This window comes from Protobothrops mucrosquamatus, unplaced genomic scaffold (genome assembly GCF_001527695.2).
Source record: "Protobothrops mucrosquamatus isolate PMUCROS unplaced genomic scaffold, P.Mucros_1.0 scaffold676, whole genome shotgun sequence".
NCBI classification, from domain to species: Eukaryota; Metazoa; Chordata; class Lepidosauria; order Squamata; family Viperidae; genus Protobothrops; species Protobothrops mucrosquamatus.
In genome coordinates, this window is record NW_015386963.1 from 303,762 (window position 1) to 323,482 (window position 19,721).

General features: G+C 39.7%; 1 protein-coding gene across 1 annotated transcript; it reads right to left on the reverse strand.

The window, feature by feature from the left end:
• Positions 1–13,872: 13,872 nt before the first annotated feature.
• On the reverse strand, positions 13,873–16,770 carry SLITRK5 (SLIT and NTRK like family member 5). Its single transcript, XM_015818077.1, has one exon. It carries the CDS (start codon positions 16,768–16,770, stop codon positions 13,873–13,875), a length of 2,898 nt encoding a protein of 965 aa, XP_015673563.1.
• Between the last annotated feature and the right edge of the window lie 2,951 nt (positions 16,771–19,721).

Genomic DNA, 19,721 nt, shown 5'->3' on the forward strand with positions numbered 1-19,721 from the left:
ATCTAGTAAGGAGAGGGGGTCATAATATAATAATTATGGTCAAATGGGGGGTGGGTGGACAAGAAGACCTCCAGACCTTCCAACTCTCTTATTCTGTATTCTGTATAATCTTCATAAAGCAGTAACAAGCTAAATATTATTAAATTGGGGGCTGAAGGCAGGATCCAGGAACTATAAAGACAGTCATTTGCCTGAAAATGGGGTTGGACACTAGAAGACCTCCAAGGTCCCTTCCAACTCTTTTATTCTCATTTGTTCTCTCTCTCTCTCTCTCTCTCTCTCTCTCTCTCTCTCTCTCTCTCTCTCTCTCTCTCTCTCTNAAAGAAATCCAAACGCAATAAAGCAATTAAAACAGCAGTAGTAGCTTGAAACTGAAGCAAGCCAGCCCGCGCTAGGAATGTTTTCAGCATAGTCTTTTTTAAGTATGCTACTTTTTGATGTAAACACTGGCCATTATTGTCAATCATGTGCCAATGCAGCAAGGAAATGGAAATCTAATATATAGGGCCATTTGTGCGGTGAAAATTAGCCACAGAATGGGTTGTTTCATGTAGGTAGCTGCCTGTCAAATTATGGACTGGAAGACTTTAATCTTTTAAAAGGACTGTTAGTGCTGGATTATTCTTGACTCCCAGTGATCACAAAATAGCTCTTAATCAAATCACATCCAATCGAATCAGTGTTTTCACTTTAAAATGAAGGCAAATGAATAAACGCCTCCAAAACCACAACTTGTTTATCAAAACGATAGTAACATTCCTTTTTATAACTTATGTGTTTTGACAACTAAGTTTGGAAATATTACTGATTAAACATTACCCTTATAATACCTTTTATAAATTGGTGTTTTGAATATGCCTATGAAATTCCCCAAGCTAAATAAGTTCAATGTTTATTTAAATTAAGACAGTTTTAAAAATTGTATTTCTCTCCATTAATCTGTTTTAAAGAGGAAAATTCTTTTATTTTGCTGACTTTAAATTTATATTTACAGTCCTTGCAAATATAGAATTATAGGATTGGAAGGGACTTGGAGGTCTTCTAGTCCAACCCCCTGCCCATAGCAGGAGATTCTATACAATTCTGGAATTTCTTTGGGCTTGGTATTATTAATATTATTCAGGTACACTCAGATTCCCCAAAATCATTCACCGTTACTTCCAGAGAACTTCCAAAGTTACAGCCTAACTGTGATTTTTAGTGTTTGAGAAATGAAGAAGAATTAAATATCCAGCCAGTAAATTATTCAGTTAAAATTAAATATTCTCTTGGCTTTTCTCCTTTTTTATCCTGTTCCCGCTCAAGAGTTTCATGCCTTTAAAGCTCTAGAAAAAAAATATCAGCAGCAGTCCTATTTTGACCATTTTTGTTAAATCACACAAGCAGTATTTCCCAAGCTATTTCATCTCCTTCTGAGACATTCAAGAATTGATCAGAACTCTTGTACAGACATCATTTAAACTATCAATTGCTTTGAATTAACTTCCTGATAAACAAATAGTGTCTATCTTTGCACGTGTGTGACTTAGCAGAAACAAATTGTTTAAGCATTGGGATATCTATTTCCTTCACAAAACTGGGTGTCTAAAATGACAAAGCCTGTATCCAATTACACCAGCATAATTATACTATCTTTCTTCTGAAATTATTCCAGATTTAGTCTTTTGTATGCATCGGATGCATTCATTGTAAGGCAATTTGTTCATTTGATAACAGTTTAACTACTGCCTTCATTCCACTGAATTCCCTCTAACATCCAATAAACTATTTGTTTCTAACTCCTACGGTATGAATGCATCTCTTTTTGTGATTTCTTACCTCCTGGTAGACTGATTGGCAGCTAAGGAGAAGGGAGGGAAAAGGTTTTCACTTGCAAACAGAATGACAATCTTTTTTATTCTAAACTCCCAGGGCACTTCTGTGGGAGGGGGTAAGAAGACCTTCAGGTGTTATAAATGTAATTTACCTTTCCACTGCTGGAACGAATAGAAACAGACCTTGCTATAAATAGAATCCGGGCCAGCTCTGCAGCATTATTGCTTAACTAGTTATTCTTCTGAGATTCCTATGAATCATAAAAAAATGACTGCAGGATAATATCAATACTGACTATATGAGAGGCACACTTGATTTCTTTTCCTCTTTTGAATTTTGAAAAGATGCACATATGTGTGTGTGCACGCACACACACACACAATATATATATAAGAATGATACATGCAGAAAGAAGCTTCAAAACCTCATTAACTACATACAATCTCAGAAACAAGATAATTAAAGGGATGAAAGAATGGAGACCGTAATCCTGAAATTATTCTCTTCAGATTGCCTTGAGAAGAAAGCCTGCATGCATTAATCCAACATTCTTCTTTCTATTTTCTTTTTCTACCAGAGAAAAAAATATAAACTATCACCGGATGCCAGCAAGCAAGTAGAACTGTCTTTCCTGTCATTGGCAGTAGCTAACTACTACAGGCAACTTGACATTCAGAAATATACCAGATCATCTTGAAAGGCAAAGAAGCGTATAGACATTCACAAAAGCTACACCATTTTATTTTATACTAATCTGTAAAGGAAGGAAGGAAGGAAGGAAGGAAGGAAGGAAGGAAGGAAGGAAGGAAGGAAGGAAGGAAGGAAGGAAGGAAGGAAGGAAGGAAGGAAGGAAGGAGAGGGAGGGAAGGAAGGACTCTCAGTTTTGTAGTGTAATCCTGTGAATTATTTATTAATTTCATTCTTGAATTCTGAACATTTGCCATACATTCTTCACCATATCAGAGGTGCAAAAATCCAATGGCTGTAAAGGTTCACAGAATTGTACTTACTTTTTGTTATTTATTCAACTATTACAGTCCTTGCAGATGTTTTCAACTCTAGTACATCAGACTGATTAATTACCAGAAACTATGCTTCATTTAGACATTGTTAATGAATAAAATATGATTGGCTGTGTTCACCTAAAATACTTTTTTTTGTTTTTTTTTACAAATCACATTAGTTGGCTCTGCACAACATAATCATCCCAAATGAAGAAACCATAATGTGACACAAAGCATGGACCCATTCATTACATCAAAGAAACAACCAAGTTCACAGTTCTGACTGCCAACAAAGAATTAAGCATTTTTCACAAAAATGTAGCATTAAAGAGAATCACCCTGCAGTCAAATAAAGAAAGTAGATGCACTGTTTTCTTCTATTTGAGCTATTGTAATCAGGATTACACAGAAACAAATAACAAGGGTTTTTTTTCTCCCTATCTATTGGTCACCTGGATATTTTTAGGCCAGATACAGTAGCTCAACTGTTGCCTTTCTTAAAAAAAAATATGTACTAGAACGTACATAAGACACCAAAATTACAAAATGAATTCAAACAACTTCATTCTCAAAGAGAATGTACCATTCTTCATGTGGATACCACTTTTCTCAATAGTTTGACATATTCTTGATTGTAGGTTAGTATAGATTGCAAATGTTTTAACAAAGCAGCACATTATTTATTTCCAAAATGAAAATAAGAATATTGATTCTACTGCCCATTTTTTTCTATGCTGTCCAATGAAAGTAAGTAGTTTTTTTAACATAACTCTGCAAGAAAAAAAAAACAAGAACACTGACATCGTGATGAAAGAACAGCTATTTCCATACAGTAAGTTTTTCCCCCTCCAATTAAAAATGGCATTGATTTAATAAAATATAATAAACCAACATCTTTAGATTTGATATGTGTTGCTCCTTGAGTAAAACATCTTTCATGTACAGGTTTCACTATTGTCCTCTAAGGAAATGGACATGGCATTAGCAGGACACTCCTATCTGTAAGTAGATGGTAGCATTTTGTGACTGATCTCACTGACCTTGGAAGTTAAGCTGAGTTGGACCTGGTTATTATATACATGGTATACTGCCAGGAAATTCTAGGGCTATGGAAGAAGTCAATGCCAAACCATTTAATACTGCTGCAGAGAAAACTGCATGGATGTGTTTTGTTAGGGGCAAGAATTGAGTTTGGCTATTGAGAGTTGTTTTCTTTTTATCCATAATGGCCTATATCTGGGACAAAAGGTAACTACTGTGTTGTAATAACAGTCCATGTTCACCTTGCAGACTACAAATATTAAGCACAATGCTTAATATTTCTAGATAAAGTTCTTGGGGAGAAACGGTAAGAGAGAAACTTTTAAGAAACATTAACAGCAATGGTCATTATTTTCAAAATGGTAGGAACAATCAGATAAGTGGAACCCTGGCCCATTTTAAGTAAGTGCAAGATGTATGTTGCACATTAAAAAGAAATAGGGCTTTCATTGCCTGGTTGCCTGGCCATTTTGAGGCTAGTAATTACTGCTGCACACATTTTAGAGATAAAGGCTGAATCATCCTCTAGCAGGTATAGAAGAAACATATAGAAAATTGCCATGTCTTAAGTCAGACCACTGGGCCATAACTTGACTGACTTCTGATGGCATCCTTCAGCAGTGAAACTGTAGAATGGAATGCAGATTTTTGACAGCCCTCAATTTTATCACAATAGAAACAGACCAGTATTCAAAGATGACTCAATCTGAGTCTTTAAAAGAATGTCTCTTCTATTTCTCCAAAGAAGAGAAAGAGAGGGAAGGAGTGGGGCTAAATTTTTCTTAGGTCTATATCCTCATACGGGTTTCTGAGAGCCACAAAAGTAATGGCAGTAACACCAGCCCAGCATGCTGCACTCAATGCAAGCCTGGAACACAATAAGTCAAAAATGAAAATGTGCCATAGGAATCCTTATCCCTATAGGAAAATCCAAGTAATCTTATAACCAATTTCAATCAAATACTGTATACCAGACATGTCAAACACAAGGCCCGGGGGCCGGATGCGGCCCGCAAAGTGGTTTCATGTAGCCCGCGAAGCCATCCTGGAAACAGTGAGGGAACGGCCCCCTCTGCCTTGGCCCTGGCCCAGGCCAGCCGAGAGCCAATGTACAATTTTGTGGTGGCCATCTTGGCACTTGCCCCAGTGGACCCTGCCTTGGCACTTGCCCTGGTCCCACCCCCTCAGATCTGTCCCACTCCTGCCCAGGCCTCCACAGGCACCCTTGACGCGAATGTAGAACTGACCACGCCCACCCAGTAGGCCACACCCACTCCATCCATGCCCACCCAGTAGGCTGTATCCACTCTGGCCACACCAACCCGACCCCCCAAGGGCAACCGCAATGCTGATCCGGCCCTCAGTGAAATTGAGTTTGACACCCCTGCTGTATACAATGAAAAATAAATGCTATTGAATTATACATGACATTCCACATATCATAAATAACAATCATAGGAAGAACTTAGATTGATTGCAGCAAAAACTACTGGGATCTGCATTCTGTAAATTAAGCCAAAAATAAACTATTTATAGTTTACATATATAAATTGAATTTTAACAACGACAATAATAATGTACCCAGGACAACCAATCAAATGCATTCAAATAAATGATGTCTGATGTACCATAAAGGAGGTACTAAAGAAATTGCCGTATTTAGAATCCCAACAAAGAAATATGGAGAAAGTAGCTATATATGACTATACAAAAGCATCTTAGATCAGGATCTAGTAATAACTCATCAAGAAATCCTACTTATGGAACGTGAATTCAAAAATGCTACCTGTGGGCTGATTTTAAACAGAGTTAAAACACATTCCGTAATAAAGGGTCATCTATGTTAACCAAACAGATGATTCCCTTCTTAATCTTTGCAATATGGTATAACAACACATGCCTAAAGTTTATTTCACAATGTGAAAACAAGAAAATAAAATCAGGGCTTTTTTTCTCATAGAACGCCCAGAACGGAGTTCCAGCCCCTTTTTTGGATGGAACCTTGTAGGGTAGGCAAGGTGGGTTGTATGACGTGTGTGAGTTCCGGCACCTTTTTTTTCTTTTCTTTTTTTAGAAAAAAAGCACTGGGTAAAATTATCCATTGGTTGCCACATTCAAAAAAGGAGAATATGGCAATCCAGTCTATATGTTTATATAATCAAACAACCATAATTTCTTTTCCGTTCTCTCAATTTTCATTGTCCTGATAGATTTATTTTCAGTTCCTTCTCAATGCATAGAATACATACACATTTTAGGGTGCCCACTTGCACCCTAAACGGCAAAAACTGACTGGGGAAATGAAAAAGGATATATACAGAGGAACCCAAATGATCATAAAAACCAAAACTTCACCAGGTTTAAACATTCTTTTAAAAAAATAGTATACTAATGAAATTTCACTTTTGTTCAGTGTTAGCTCAGCATCTTAGCTAACCCGTATAAAATCTAAATCGTCAACCAATTGAACTACTTGACAAAATCATCTCTCTTTTCAACCCAATCATTAATACAATGTAATATTATTGCATAGCACTAAAATACTTGCACTGATATTCTAAAAACACATCAAATACATTGCAATGAATGTAAAATTTAATTTTAAAAAGTCATCCTAAAATATGACTTCCTTAAGAATTCTTTTTTTCTAATTGCTTGCCATAATTGCAACAAAAAAGATGTTCCTTTTAGTCCATTAACATCTGCTTCTTCCAATTAAAATTTGTTGCTGCCATTGAATTATTATACACTCTGAATAATTGCTAACGTTTTTATATATCTACCTACCTACCTGCCTTCCAATTATCAAGAAAAGGTGGGGTAATGTGGAGAAAGATGAGAGAGATTTTCTAATTTAAGAACAGTAATATATTTTCAGAAATTCTCCAATTTTGGATATTCTTGACTTTTGGTAGATATTGCAAGAAGATAAATATGATATTGTATGGTAGCAAAAAAACAGTCTTATAGCACTTTTCCAATGAAAGCAGTTTATTAAAAGGCATAAGCTTTCATGAGTTGCAACTCATGAAATCTTATACCTCTTACTATTTATTAGAAAAGGACCTATCACATTCCTAGTTATTATCTTGGTTTTAATTTAAAATTGACATTTCCACCAATTCTCATACTCCTATAATATCCATGTCGTATACTTAGTCATGACAGTTTATGCTTGATTTTTAGAAGTGGCCATATTGCTTTTGCTCACCGAACATAACATAACAATCTATAAAATCAAGATGTATCAACCATGATTCAAACAAGGAATTTAAAAAACACACCAAACAAATCATATTAAACTTTAATGTCATCTGATCATATTTTAGCATGATGAGTCAGTTCTGGATGTTTGCATTTCTTAAGAGACAGCTCAAATAGCCCACTTTGTAATGTTAAATCAGGATTAGTCCAGCCTTGCCCAAATTGGACATCCTCCAGATGTGTGGACTCTCAGAATTCTCAGTGATCACCATCCTAGTTAAAGGACTTCTAGGAGTTGAAAATTAACCCATCTGGAAAATACCCAGATTAGGAAAAAATGGAGGTTGAACAAGGTTGTTTATGAACCTCTTCCTTCACAGGGAAAGTATTAGACTAAAATTTTCCCACTTCAGTTCTCTAATCTGAAAAAAATTGACTATCACTATCATCTGGTTCCAACGATGAATGGAACCTTTTCTACTCCTCTTCACTTCTCTCCATCCCCATTTTCTCCTTCTGCAGAAATCTCAGCTGTTTTGTTTTTATCCAACTTTGTTTCTAAATGATTCCAGGGAAACTAAGGAGAACTAAGGAGAAACTTCCTGACAGTTAGAACAATTAACCAATGGAACAACCTGCCTCCAGAAGTGGTGAATGCTCCAACACTGGAAGTTTTTAAGGAGAGACTTGATGGCCATTTGTCTGAAATGGTATAGGGTTTCCTGCCTGAGCAGGGGGTTGGACCAGATGACCTCCAAGGTCCCTTCCAACTTTATTATTATTATTATTATTCTTATTCTTATTCTTATTCTTATTCTTATTCTTATTCTTATTCTTATTCTTATTCTTATTCTTATTCTTATTCTTATTCTTATTCTTATTATTAACTTATCGGCCAAGAGGGGATGGAAATACTTCCAGTAAATATTTCTGATTGTGCCACAATATACAATTCGGGGGGGGGGGGGAGTTGTATCAGTGGAACACTTGCTTTGGCAGAAGTCTCACATCCTTCAATAGAAATTCAGTGAACAGGCATTCCAGAGATGTATATACTCTGAAAGATTTCCCTCTTTCCATATTTCTTACAATTCTTAGTCTATATATTTCACCTGAAGATATTAGGAAAGCACAAATCTTTTAAGGGGGGGAGGGAGGGGGTAATTTGATCAAATCATCCTTGAAACAATGCTGCAGAACAGCACTGTTAATTCCAAAAGGTCAGAATGAAGTAGCTGTCCTTTTGGTTTTTCGCTAGTAACAGTAGCTGCTATGCACACCGTTCATGATTGAATCAAGGTGGCTGATCAAATGAGATCAGCCACTCCTTGACACTACATGAAGGCAGAAAGAATGAGATCTGTAAAAAGATTTGCCTTAGTTGAAGCTGGTCGTGTGGTCTGCATTTGCTTAGAAATGCAGGTAGTTCTCGACCTACCACAGTTCATTTAGTGACCATTCAAAGTTACAACGGCACTGAAAAAAGCGACTTATGACCATTTCTCACCGTTACGACCTTTCCAGCTTCACCCTGATCATGCGATCAAAATTCAGAAGCTTGGCAAACTGGTTCATATCTGTGACCATTGCTGTGTCCCAAGGTCATGTGATCATGCAACTTCTGACAAGCAAAGTCAACGGAGAAGGCAGATTCACTTAACAACCGGGTTACTAATTTATCAACTGCAGTGATTCACTTCACAAGTCAAGAAAGGTTATAAAATGGGGGAAAGTTCATTTAACAAATGTCTCACTTAACGACAGAAATTTTGGGCTCCATTGTGGTCGTACGTCGAGGACTCCCTCTATCCACTTTGCACTCTTTCACAATGGATACTCCAATATACTTTTTTGCAATGCAAGATTGCAGCAGATTAATGTATAGGCAGCACACGTGGTATGCAGCAAGGAGAACCAGCATAAACTGCTCTATAAACTTATTATTAAGAGCCGATCTGATGTAGAATTTAAAGGCACCAGGCTAGAAACCAGAAGACCATAAATTCTAGCACTGCCTTAGGCACAAAGTCAGTTGAGACAATCACTTTTTCCTAGGAAGAAGGCAATGGCAAACACTTCTGAAAACATACAGGGATTAAGGTATTTCAGACAGTTATTGCCTATCAAGATTGACTTGAAGGCACAAAAATAAGCAAACAAGGCTGTTATTCCTTTTCTATTTTAAGCTAGTTCACATACACATTGGCTTCCAGGGTGCCAATGACAAAATGCATGTCAGAGTATCAAGATGCAGGTACATAATGAAAAGGCTTGTAGTAGGACTTCACAAACATGGGCCATCATTTTTCCCATTATCGTAGCTGGCTGCAGAGGCCTATAAGCATAACACAATGCTATGTATAGCATCTTCCTATGGATACCGATTTCAGGAAAGCTGAGGTCTAACACAAGCCTATTTATACAATGCATACAAATATTTCATATTTAATGGGCCATTAGTCTTGGAGGAAATCATTCACTTATTCCATTCCATGACATTTTCTGTGGTTTCTTTAATAAAAAGAAAATCCAGATTTTATTGCGATACACAACTTGCACTAACGATCCTGGCATGGAATTTTTTTGTAATACACTGGTTCTAATATGATGCTCCTAAAATGTGCCTTTTGCCACTGTTTCCAGTAATTTCCATTTTTTATGCAACTATTCATAACATATACTTGTTTGTATTCATTTTTTACAAATTATAAGCTCTTTCTGTATCCATTTGAGTCCTCCTCCTCCTCCTCTTTCTTCTTTTTCTTCCTTCTCTAAAGAATAGCAGACACCAAAAGTCTCTATAAACTGCTGTGCTTTAGAGACTTCAATATATTTGCTGCAAAATGTATTTCTAGTTACTTCCATTATGTTCTAATATAACCACCTAACACAATTTGAGACTTCTGTTTTGCTACTTACTATTTATTTGGTTAAGATTTCCCAAGCAATGATTTATTGTGATTTCCTTTCAGTAAGACCAGCATGAGTGCCTTTGACTGCCTCAATTTAGCTAAAGATTAAAAAAGTCTCTTAACAAATCTTTTACATATCAGCATTTGCATCATAGATGTGCTTTTTTTGTATGCTAAGATATCAAGCGCTCACTAAATTATGGCAAACCAAAAAGTTCTCTTATGATGAAATCAAGTTACAAACATAAATCATTGCAATTGGTCCTTTTCCCCTCCTCCCCACAGATCTTTCTCCCTCCCACAGGGAGAATTCTTGAATATAAGCCTTCCCTGATAAAGGTCCAGAAGACTGATCCCTCACCAAAAGGCAACAATTCCACAGATGCCACTGCATGAATTACAAATTATTTAAATATACCCACACTGATTTTGTAAACCTAAGAATGTACTGAGTATGCAATATTGAATACTGAGTATGCAATATTGAATAAAATAAATTAGCAAAATCAAATGTAACAAAAGATTACTTTCTCCAGAAAGCTATTGGGATATGTTTTCAGTGATAAATCAGATATGACAATGTCAACAATCAGCATCCCTAAATGCTGGCATCTCTCATCTCTACAATCAATAACTGACCTTCAGCACCCAATAAGAAATGAAACATATCCTTTATCAATTTTCCATCTTTTTTCAGTCATTCAACCAAAATAAAGCATGCATACTGTTTTGAGTTGTGATTTTTTTTTTCTAACAATCAGTGAGAACTCCAATGTCAGCAGTGAAAAACACTTGGGCTTTTTTCACATGGAATAAGAACATTTCAGTGTAACAATTGATGGATCTAACTAAGGTCCCATTCAAGCTAGCATTCTGCATCAGACAATCACTCAGGACATGCCTTTGAAATCTCAGAAGACCTTTTGCATTCTCAATCTGTTGGTCTTTAAGTAATCCTGCCAGATATATCAAGCATGCAACATGTGACAACCTGATTTTCCTTAATTTAATCCAGTTCCCCTTTGAAATGATAGCCATCACCACTCTAGAAGGCAACAACTTTCAGAGTTTAACCCATGCACTATGCACAGAATACTTCCTTTCATTAAATTTTGTTTCAGTGAATAAATCTGCAAAGGAAATAAAAAAACTTTCTGTTCGCATTTTTCACATCAAGTATAACATTAAACACTTTTATCAAATCACCCTTATGTCTTGCATTCTAAACCAAGAACACACAAAAGCTGTAGTTTTCTTCTCAAAATGTTGCTTCCAATAACTTTTCACATCTACAACCTGAAAAAAAAAGAAGAAACGGTATCTCCTTCATGACCTCTGACAAGCACAATATTCTGGTCAGGCTAGTTTCCCAGAATCATGTTTTAAATGTGTTGGCTCCAGAAATATATTTTTATGATAGATTGCTTGGTTCTGATTTGCAGTCAGGAAAAGAAAATAATACATTCTTTTAAAAAAGCTATATATTTTATGAACCTGATTTGTAAGAAAGGCATCAAGGCAACATGCCAGCTGGACAATTCTTATGGGAAAAAAATAATCCAAAGAAATGATCTTCTCTTTCAGAAGTCAAAAACTGTAAACAGTTAAAAAATGCACCTGAAATAACTTAACCAATTTATATAGGAAATTGTCAAGAAGAAATAAAATTGAAAGTGGAAACTGCATGATCACATGTAACTTCACAAGTATCCATTTAGAATGGCTTACAACACGCAGTGACAGGACTTTAATCCTTTTACAGCATTGGAAGTGGGGGTGGGGGGAGGAAGATAATTTTGTTCTGGATAACATGTCACTGGAAATAAATAACTGAACATCAGGTAAAGATTATTTCATTTCCTTCCATTTGAAATTGTTATCAAGTATTTATTTATAAAGTTGTTTTTTTTCTTAAAAAAAATATACATGTGCTGGAATACATAGAAGACATCCTGTCCCATCATACAGTTGATTCTGTATTTATGGATATGTTTGCCACTGCTTGGTGTTCAAAGAAGAAAGGATGGATACATCATAAATAGATTTGAACAGTCCACTGTATGGGCTTTCAAGATGCCAGGGCAACAGAGATCGCTTCAAAGGCAATTCTACTTGAATGATTTGAAATGGGCTTCAGCAACTGCCAACTGCTAAGCTGTTTCGCCAGTATCATTTAAACAAAATTAAATGTAACTCCTGCTCAAGTAATAATAATAACAATAATAAAATAGGTTCTGGGGAAGGACTCGATAGGTTGATACAAATGCCAAATCCAGTCTAAACATCTGGCTAATAAAATAAACCTAATAATAGTAATTGTTTTACACCTCCCTCATTTAATTAGCCCAATTATTGACCCTACTGCGAGACTCATAAAAGTAAGTATTAATGAACAGCCACAATTAAATAAATCTCATATAGCTTTCTTTTCATTTTCCCTGAATTATTATTATTATTGTTGTTATTTTTGGCCTTAAGATTGTCTATGAGGTTTGATCATTCTAATTGTTTTTTTCAAACACTTCTGGCATTGGCCAGGACTCTGACTGCTTCGCAAATCAGAGAATGCCACGCTATTCTACTGAGCCAATTGTAGACTCTGATAAATCTACATCCTTGTGTGAGGGCGAAAAACCCAACCAACTTAATATTTTGGCCAAGGAGGAATCTTTTGCTCACAAAATGTGGAAGTAGGTGTCATAGGTAAAGTCGTAGTCAGATGTTTCATATATGCCTCGGGACACAATTCTGTGGTCACTAGAAAGCTGAAATCTCTTTTAAGGATGAAGAACACCTAACCCTTAATAGAGATTTCATCCTCCTGGTCACCACAGATACTAGGAAGATGAAATTGTGCAGGACAGAAATCAGAATTTATCCATACTGTCATCTTTACTGGCCATTACACACATTATACAGCAACAACCACTTATGCGCCATCAGTTTTCTGCAGAACAAGGAACTGTCCTCCTTCCTAGCAGGTTGTCGAGTGTAGTTGTATGATATGCATGTCTAAACATTTCTTTTATCACATTTTAGTCTATGGCTAAGAAAACTCTTCCATTCACAAGGGACCTTTCAACTTTGAAGGAAATGCTACCATATGTGTGTGTGTGTGTGTGTGCATATAAAAATAGGAGCTACAATAAAATATTTCTTTTTTTCTTTTTGTATATATTTCAATAAGTTATTTTACTAACCAGTTATGGACCATATATCTCTGAACTCTTTATTGATTTGTCCACATCTATGGTGATTCTTTTGAGATCATAATATTGGTTTTTAATCAAAAGTCCAGAAACATACAACTACATCCTCTTTTTTGTTTGTTTTCTTAAAAAAAAAAAAAAGGAAGGGAAAGAACAAATGCATTTTTGTGTGCTAATCTTGCCCTCTCCCCCAAATACCAATCAGACCCATTCATGGCTAAAAGGGGGATTTGGTGCCCTGCATTTTTTTTTTTTCAACCAAGGGAGAATTCAATTGTCAGCAGTGCATATCCAACATAAAATAACAGGGTAAAATGACCTTTTTTGACATCCAGCGGAATGATACCCTTTTGTTTTACAGATGCCAATGCTTCTTTTTAGCAAAAACAACACACCATATAAAGGGATGAGAGAACAAAAACTGTGCCTATTTCACTTTGATCAATTGGTTCCTATTGGCTGTAAAAGAGAGAGAAATTGCAATCATGAACTATGAACACTCCTTTCAATACTTTCCCCCCCAAGCTGGAAATTCCTCTGCCAAGGCAATTTGCCTTCCAACAAATGAACCAAAGGCAGGTTGGGGAGGCAAAGGACACAGAGGGAAGCAGATCACCATTGTATTTCTTTGTGTGTGGTTATTAAATACAAATGCTTCTAGGAGAAAGGACGGGAGGAAAAGAGATCTCAGAACTGACTGAATGTGGTCTGTTTTTCCAATACTTCGAGGTAGTCTGGCTCGGCATTTAGCTTTGCTTTTAGCTCCAGATATTCGTTCCTGTTGGGCTCTACATAAACAGTGCTTGGGGGAGTGTAGAGCACTGTCTCCCGGAGCCTACTGTCCCCCGAGCCGGAATGCAAGTAGGGGTGAGGCGGGCGCCTAATGTCGTAGTTAGGGGAATAGGTGTAGGCAGTTGGAGGGAACTTAGGGTACTCAGGAAGGTTACTGCCCCCCAAGGTGGAAGAAGGGTGTTTGTCAGGCTCCAAAATGCCCCTGTAAAAATGATCAGCATCCTGAACAGGGGAAAGTAACTCGTCCCGAGGCTCAATGGTGCTGACACTGTATGTGGGGTTCCGGAGGGACTCCTCTTGTCCCCCAGGAGCTGCTGGAGGCGGCCCCAAAACTTGTGAGGGGGGAGGGGGTTGGGGCTGGAGGTGATGATTACTGTAGGTCACCTTGAGCTCATGGAGATCTTTGTAATCCTCACCCGCATTGCCCTCCCTGGACCTGTAGATGGGGTTCTTGCACATGTGGCCTAAAGGATGAGGGATGTACTCATAGACGTGTCCGGCAGGGGTTTTCACCTTAGGCAAAGCTGGACCACCCCCACCTCCTCCTCCTCCACGGTGAAGATGCTGCGGATGTTGCTGGTGATGGGTGTGGAGGTGAGAATGGGGAGTTCCCCCTCCTGTGTATACACTATACTGCATGTTGAAGGAGCTCACATCTGAGTTGTTGGTGCTGGCATGGTCACCTTGAACTTTCTTCCTACGTTTCATAACCAGCACAAAAAGACCTGCAGCCACAAACACAGACATGATGAAGACTAGCAGTAAGCTGAGAATCAGCACTGATAAAGGCACCGTGGAAGAAGAGGAAGAGGAGGAAGAAGAGCCACCAGAAGGTGATGCTGAACTGTCCTCTTCCATGGTGCTATTCAACTGCCCCAAATTAGAGAAGGAGGTGGTCCTTGCTGGTCCCTGCATGGATGATGGCGTGGGTGTGGAAACAACGATGTCAGAATAGTCTGGGCATAACAGCTCTGGTTTGATGTTCCTCATATAATTCTCAGCAAATTTCTTAGGGGATTCACAGATTACCTGGTCCACAAGGACTCCTGTGTTGAGTTGTTCAAGCCATAACTTCATGCCCACCACATCACATGTACAATCCCATGGATTCTCATGAAGATCTATCTGCAGCAAGGATTTCAGTTGGTCAAGCACCCCACTTACAGGAAGGTAGGAGAAATGATTGCTCCGCAGATTCAATCTATAGAGAGTTAAGCCAGAAAAAATTCCCACAGGTAAAGATCTCAGCAAGTTGTTGTTGAGAAACAAGAGCTGTAAATTGGGCACAGGATCAAATGTGCCTGTCTCAATCTCCCGGATGATGTTATATTGCAGGAAAAGGTACTGCAAGCTCTGAAGCCCATAAAAAAGCTCTGAATTCAATTTTTCAATCCGATTCCCATTCAGGTACAGCCTCCGCAAATTAGTTAAATCCCCAAAGGCCCGGTCCTGAATGACCGAGATACGGTTATTGCCCAGGTGCAGCAAATCTAGCCCTGTAGCATCCAGGAAATCTGACCTGCGCACCAGGGCAATGTAGTTCTCGGTCAGGTACATCTTCTTGGGATTATACGGTTTGGGTTGGAGCTCTGAGATGCTCTCAATCTTCCTTTCTTGGCAGTTGACATTGAGTCCCAAGTCAGATATCTGTAGGTTGCAAGTGCAAGCTGTAGGACACTCCAAAGGCACCGGGGATTTGGTCTGGTAAGCAATGCTAGGGCCATAATTGCTGTATCCCAGATCCTTGGAGGGCAATCGAGAGGTGGGACGCACCCTAGACTTGTTAGGCTGGCGTGTCCCTTTGGGTTTCAAGGGTGTTTTGTAAACAGCTGAAGAGGAAGTCGCCACAGAGTTTACAGAGGCTGGCGTGGTATGAAAATACCCTGTCGTACTTAGTGGAGTTTGTGGTCTCATCTCATAATCTGAGATGAGTCTCCGAGGGCAAAGCTCCTGCTTGGAAACCTCATCCAAATCTCTCCCATGTAACCGGAAAGGAGTTTCACACACTACGTCCCCCACCAAGGCTGAATAGGATATGCTGTCCAACCAATCCTTGAGAGAGATCAGTTCGCAGGAGCAATTCCATGGGTTCTCTTCCAGCTGCAACTCCACAACCTTATCCATGTGCTGCAGAAGGCCCAGGTATGGCAGCAGTTTCAGTCGGTTGCCCCTTAGGTCAAGATGAGTCAAGGGCACAAAGCGGAACAGGTTGTTGGGTAATGAAGAGAGGAGATTGTCATTCAGGATCAGCACCTGTAGCAGGTGGAGCTTGCTGAAAGAGTTGGGTTCAATGGCGCTGATGTAATTGTAATCAACTTGAAGATACTCCAAGCTCTCCAGGCCTACAAAAGTGTCATCTCTCAGTACCTCCAGTTTATTGTTGTTCAGGTGCAGCCTTCTTAAGCCCTTCAGACCATGGAAGGCTCCCGTTTCAATGTCTTGGATATCATTGCCCCCCAAGTGCAAAATTGAAGCCCCACTGTAATTCACAAATTGGTTGGGGTAGAGCCTATTGAGAAGATTCCCAGACAGCAGGAGATGATAGATGGAGAATCTGGGAGGACTAATCTCAGAGAGGCTAATGATGCCCCTGTTCTCACAGCTCACTGTTAAGAGGCCGTCTTTCTCCTCACAAGGGCATTTATTGTCACAGATCTCGCCATAATATTCGATGCTCTCTGCCCAGGCCAGGACAAGAGACGTTAAAGCAAAAGTGATGGTCTGCACCATCCAGATACGCATTTTTCTGTTGAGATCCTGCTCCTGAGTCACCGTAGAGCAGCAAGCATACATGTTATCTCCTGTAAGAGGCAAAAAGAGAACACAAATACCAGGCTGTCAAAAGAGTGAGCAGGAAAATCTAATCATGACACTGTTAGAAGTCAAAACACAGGTGGGAGAAGGAAATTAGACTGGCTTCTCTTGGCCAAGAGTTTTGATTTTAGAACTGTTAGACCAAGGGCTGCTAAATGAGATTTTCTCATTTCTAGATTTCCAAAGGAAAGACGCTGTCAGTGAAGCCCTTTCGCTTCCTAACCCTAGGAGTGCTTTCCTACATCGTTACTATTTTTTCCCCTCCCTGCCACACACACCCCCATGTACAATGTGTCCATAAATATACATAAAATGGCTGTCAGTTTAGTTACTCAGTTCTAATGAGAACAGAAGCACCATTTTACAAGCCTTTCATCCTCACCTATTATCCATGTCATTTTGCATAGTTTCCTGCTCCAGTTCAGAACCCTTCAGTCTGAACGGTTCTCTGCGAAGGGAAAGTCCCCATTTTTTTTGCTAAGACAAATCTCTCTCTCCCCCCCTCTTTCTCTCTCCCTCTCTCTACCCCCTCCCCATTTTGTTTTGTTTTTTAAATCATTTAAATGCCATCGCAAGCATCCCGCTGTAATATTTTCAGAGAATCTCACTCTTTTTCTCTCTGTAGGTGTATAGCTTTTTATAACAACAATACCGAAAGCCTGGAACAGAAGTAGCTTTTCAAACACCTGATATTCCTAATCAGTTTTGCTCTGCGAGTGCTTATATAAAACGCTCAGAGATTAAAAACTTAATTTAAAATTCATAAATAAAGGAAAATACCAGAGCTGGGATTCTTTAACTGAGTAATTCAATTTAAGATCTCCACCATCTCATTTAAAAAATAAAAAAAATAAAAATGACAGGGCTAGCCACTGGTGAAATACTTGTGAATTCTTATCAGAATCAAATTGTCTGAAAAAGCACCATCATCACCCACTTGCTTCTGCTTTGATCGGCTGGTAAGTAAGTTATTTTCACAAAGGCATTGGTTGAAAGGCAGTAATACTGCACAGATACACTCACAGAGGGGCACGCAGAGACCATATGCATGGTCACACAAGCGTCGTCCTTTAAATGATCATCCAGAACTTCACAAGCATGCTAGAACTGGGTCTATCCCTGTGGCCTCAAACATAACTAGTATCTGATTTCCTATAGTTTTGGAAATGCGCTATTCAAATGACCATGCAATGCTCTAAGTCACTTTGAGGGGACCCGATGGCCACCAAGAATTGGAAAGGTGGAGCTTCCTCAGTGGCTGTCCTTCTGAGAAGGCATTTCAGACAGATGGATGGAGTAATTCCACCCCAGTCCATCTCTTTGCACCCCCATTTTGACCCACTAACATAGCCAGTGTCACTGACTTGCATTCTAGCAAATAGGCATGCCCTATTCCCCCCCCCTTCCCAGTTTCTCTGCCTCCCAATGGCAAATACCTCTACTCTCTGAATGCAATGTTATAGGAATGGGTGAATAAATCACCATAAATCACCCCATCATAAATCATCTTCCTGTTTTCCATGCATTTGTGGCTGGATCGTGGGTTGACTGTTGTGATTTGTTAGATCAAGGCATTTGTAGATGGCATTTGCTCAGATCAAATCTCGTCTTAAGTCCTAGTCTCCCACGTCCCCCAGCTAAGGACTTGGAGATTTCTTCCCATGCCTTCCTTGGAGTAGCTAGACAGAAGAGCCATGTGGCTCTGATTATTGAGTTTACAGGCTGAGTTCAAGGATTTTGTAGCAGTAGGTCCAGGCAGGTTAAGGAAGAAGTATTTTGTTTTCCAAAGGTTTGGCCGAAAAGATACAGCTGACACTCTGCATCAAGCAAGGAGATAACGGGGAGGGGGTTGCAAAAAAAAAAAAAAAAAAAAGGAAAAAGAAAAAGAAGCAATCCTGCACTTCTAAGACAATTCCCAGCTCCACTACAGTCATTCATCCACGAAGTGACTAATTCCCTTGGTCCAAAGGAGAAATAAATCTCAAATAAATCAGCAGCCAAGCAGCCCTTCCCGATTTTTTTTTCCCCCTTGCAAATCTTCATTAAAAGGAGCAACTAGCCAAGAATGTAGATGCCCTCTCCCACTTGCCCAAACAGTTGCGAGGGTGGGAAATAAAAGTTAAAAATGTAGCATCCAGAAAGGGATGCTTACAGATTCGGCTGCAAAGGCTAGTGAAAAGAGGAGGAGGGGGAGGAGGGGGGGAGGAGGAGGGAGCTTGCTAACTGGAACTGGGGTATTGCATTCGCTCTCCTTCTATTTCTTGATCTCTCCGAAACGGGGAAGGGTCGTTCCTTTTCCTCGTCGCCCATCCTTTCCAATGCCCCCTCCCCACCCCGGAGGGAGGGAGGGTGGGTGGGAAGAATCGAATGCCTCCCCCCTCTGGATACCGCACTGAAGCAGCGGCGGTTCGGCTTGCAAGCGAAAGCTGCCTTCCCAGTTGCTCCAGCGCTGGCAGTTGGGAGCAACGATGGTCTTTGGTTGGGGGGGGGGAGAAATGGGGGTTGGAGGGGGAAGGGGAGCCAAGAGCAACCGGGAGACACGGATCAACGCTCCCCATCCCCCCCCCGCCCCGTTTCCTCCACCCCTTCGCTACTTACGGAGGCTGAAATCTCCAGGGCCCCAGCATTGTTGCAACCCCGAACGCTACGCCTGCTCGCTCGCTCGCCCGCTCGGTGTTGCAAACCGCCCAGGCAGAGGCGAAAAGGAAGGCGGTGGGGAATGCAGTCGCAAAAAAGCTGCCTCGCCAGCGAGGGACACATAGGCGCGCGCGGGTGCGCGCGCCCGCACTCACTCACACACACACACACACTCACACACGTACAGTCTTGCACACAGGCTGAGGCGCCCTCTTTCCAGGTCCTCCCCCCCCCGTCGCGCACACACATACACGCAGCGGCGGTGCCGGGGGGCTGCCTCCCGAAGCGCTTTT

Bases quoted from the DNA above. Each gene is read 5' to 3' on its own strand.
- SLITRK5 (XM_015818077.1), bottom strand. From the start codon at position 16,770: ATGTATGCTTGCTGCTCTACGGTGACTCAGGAGCAGGATCTCAACAGA.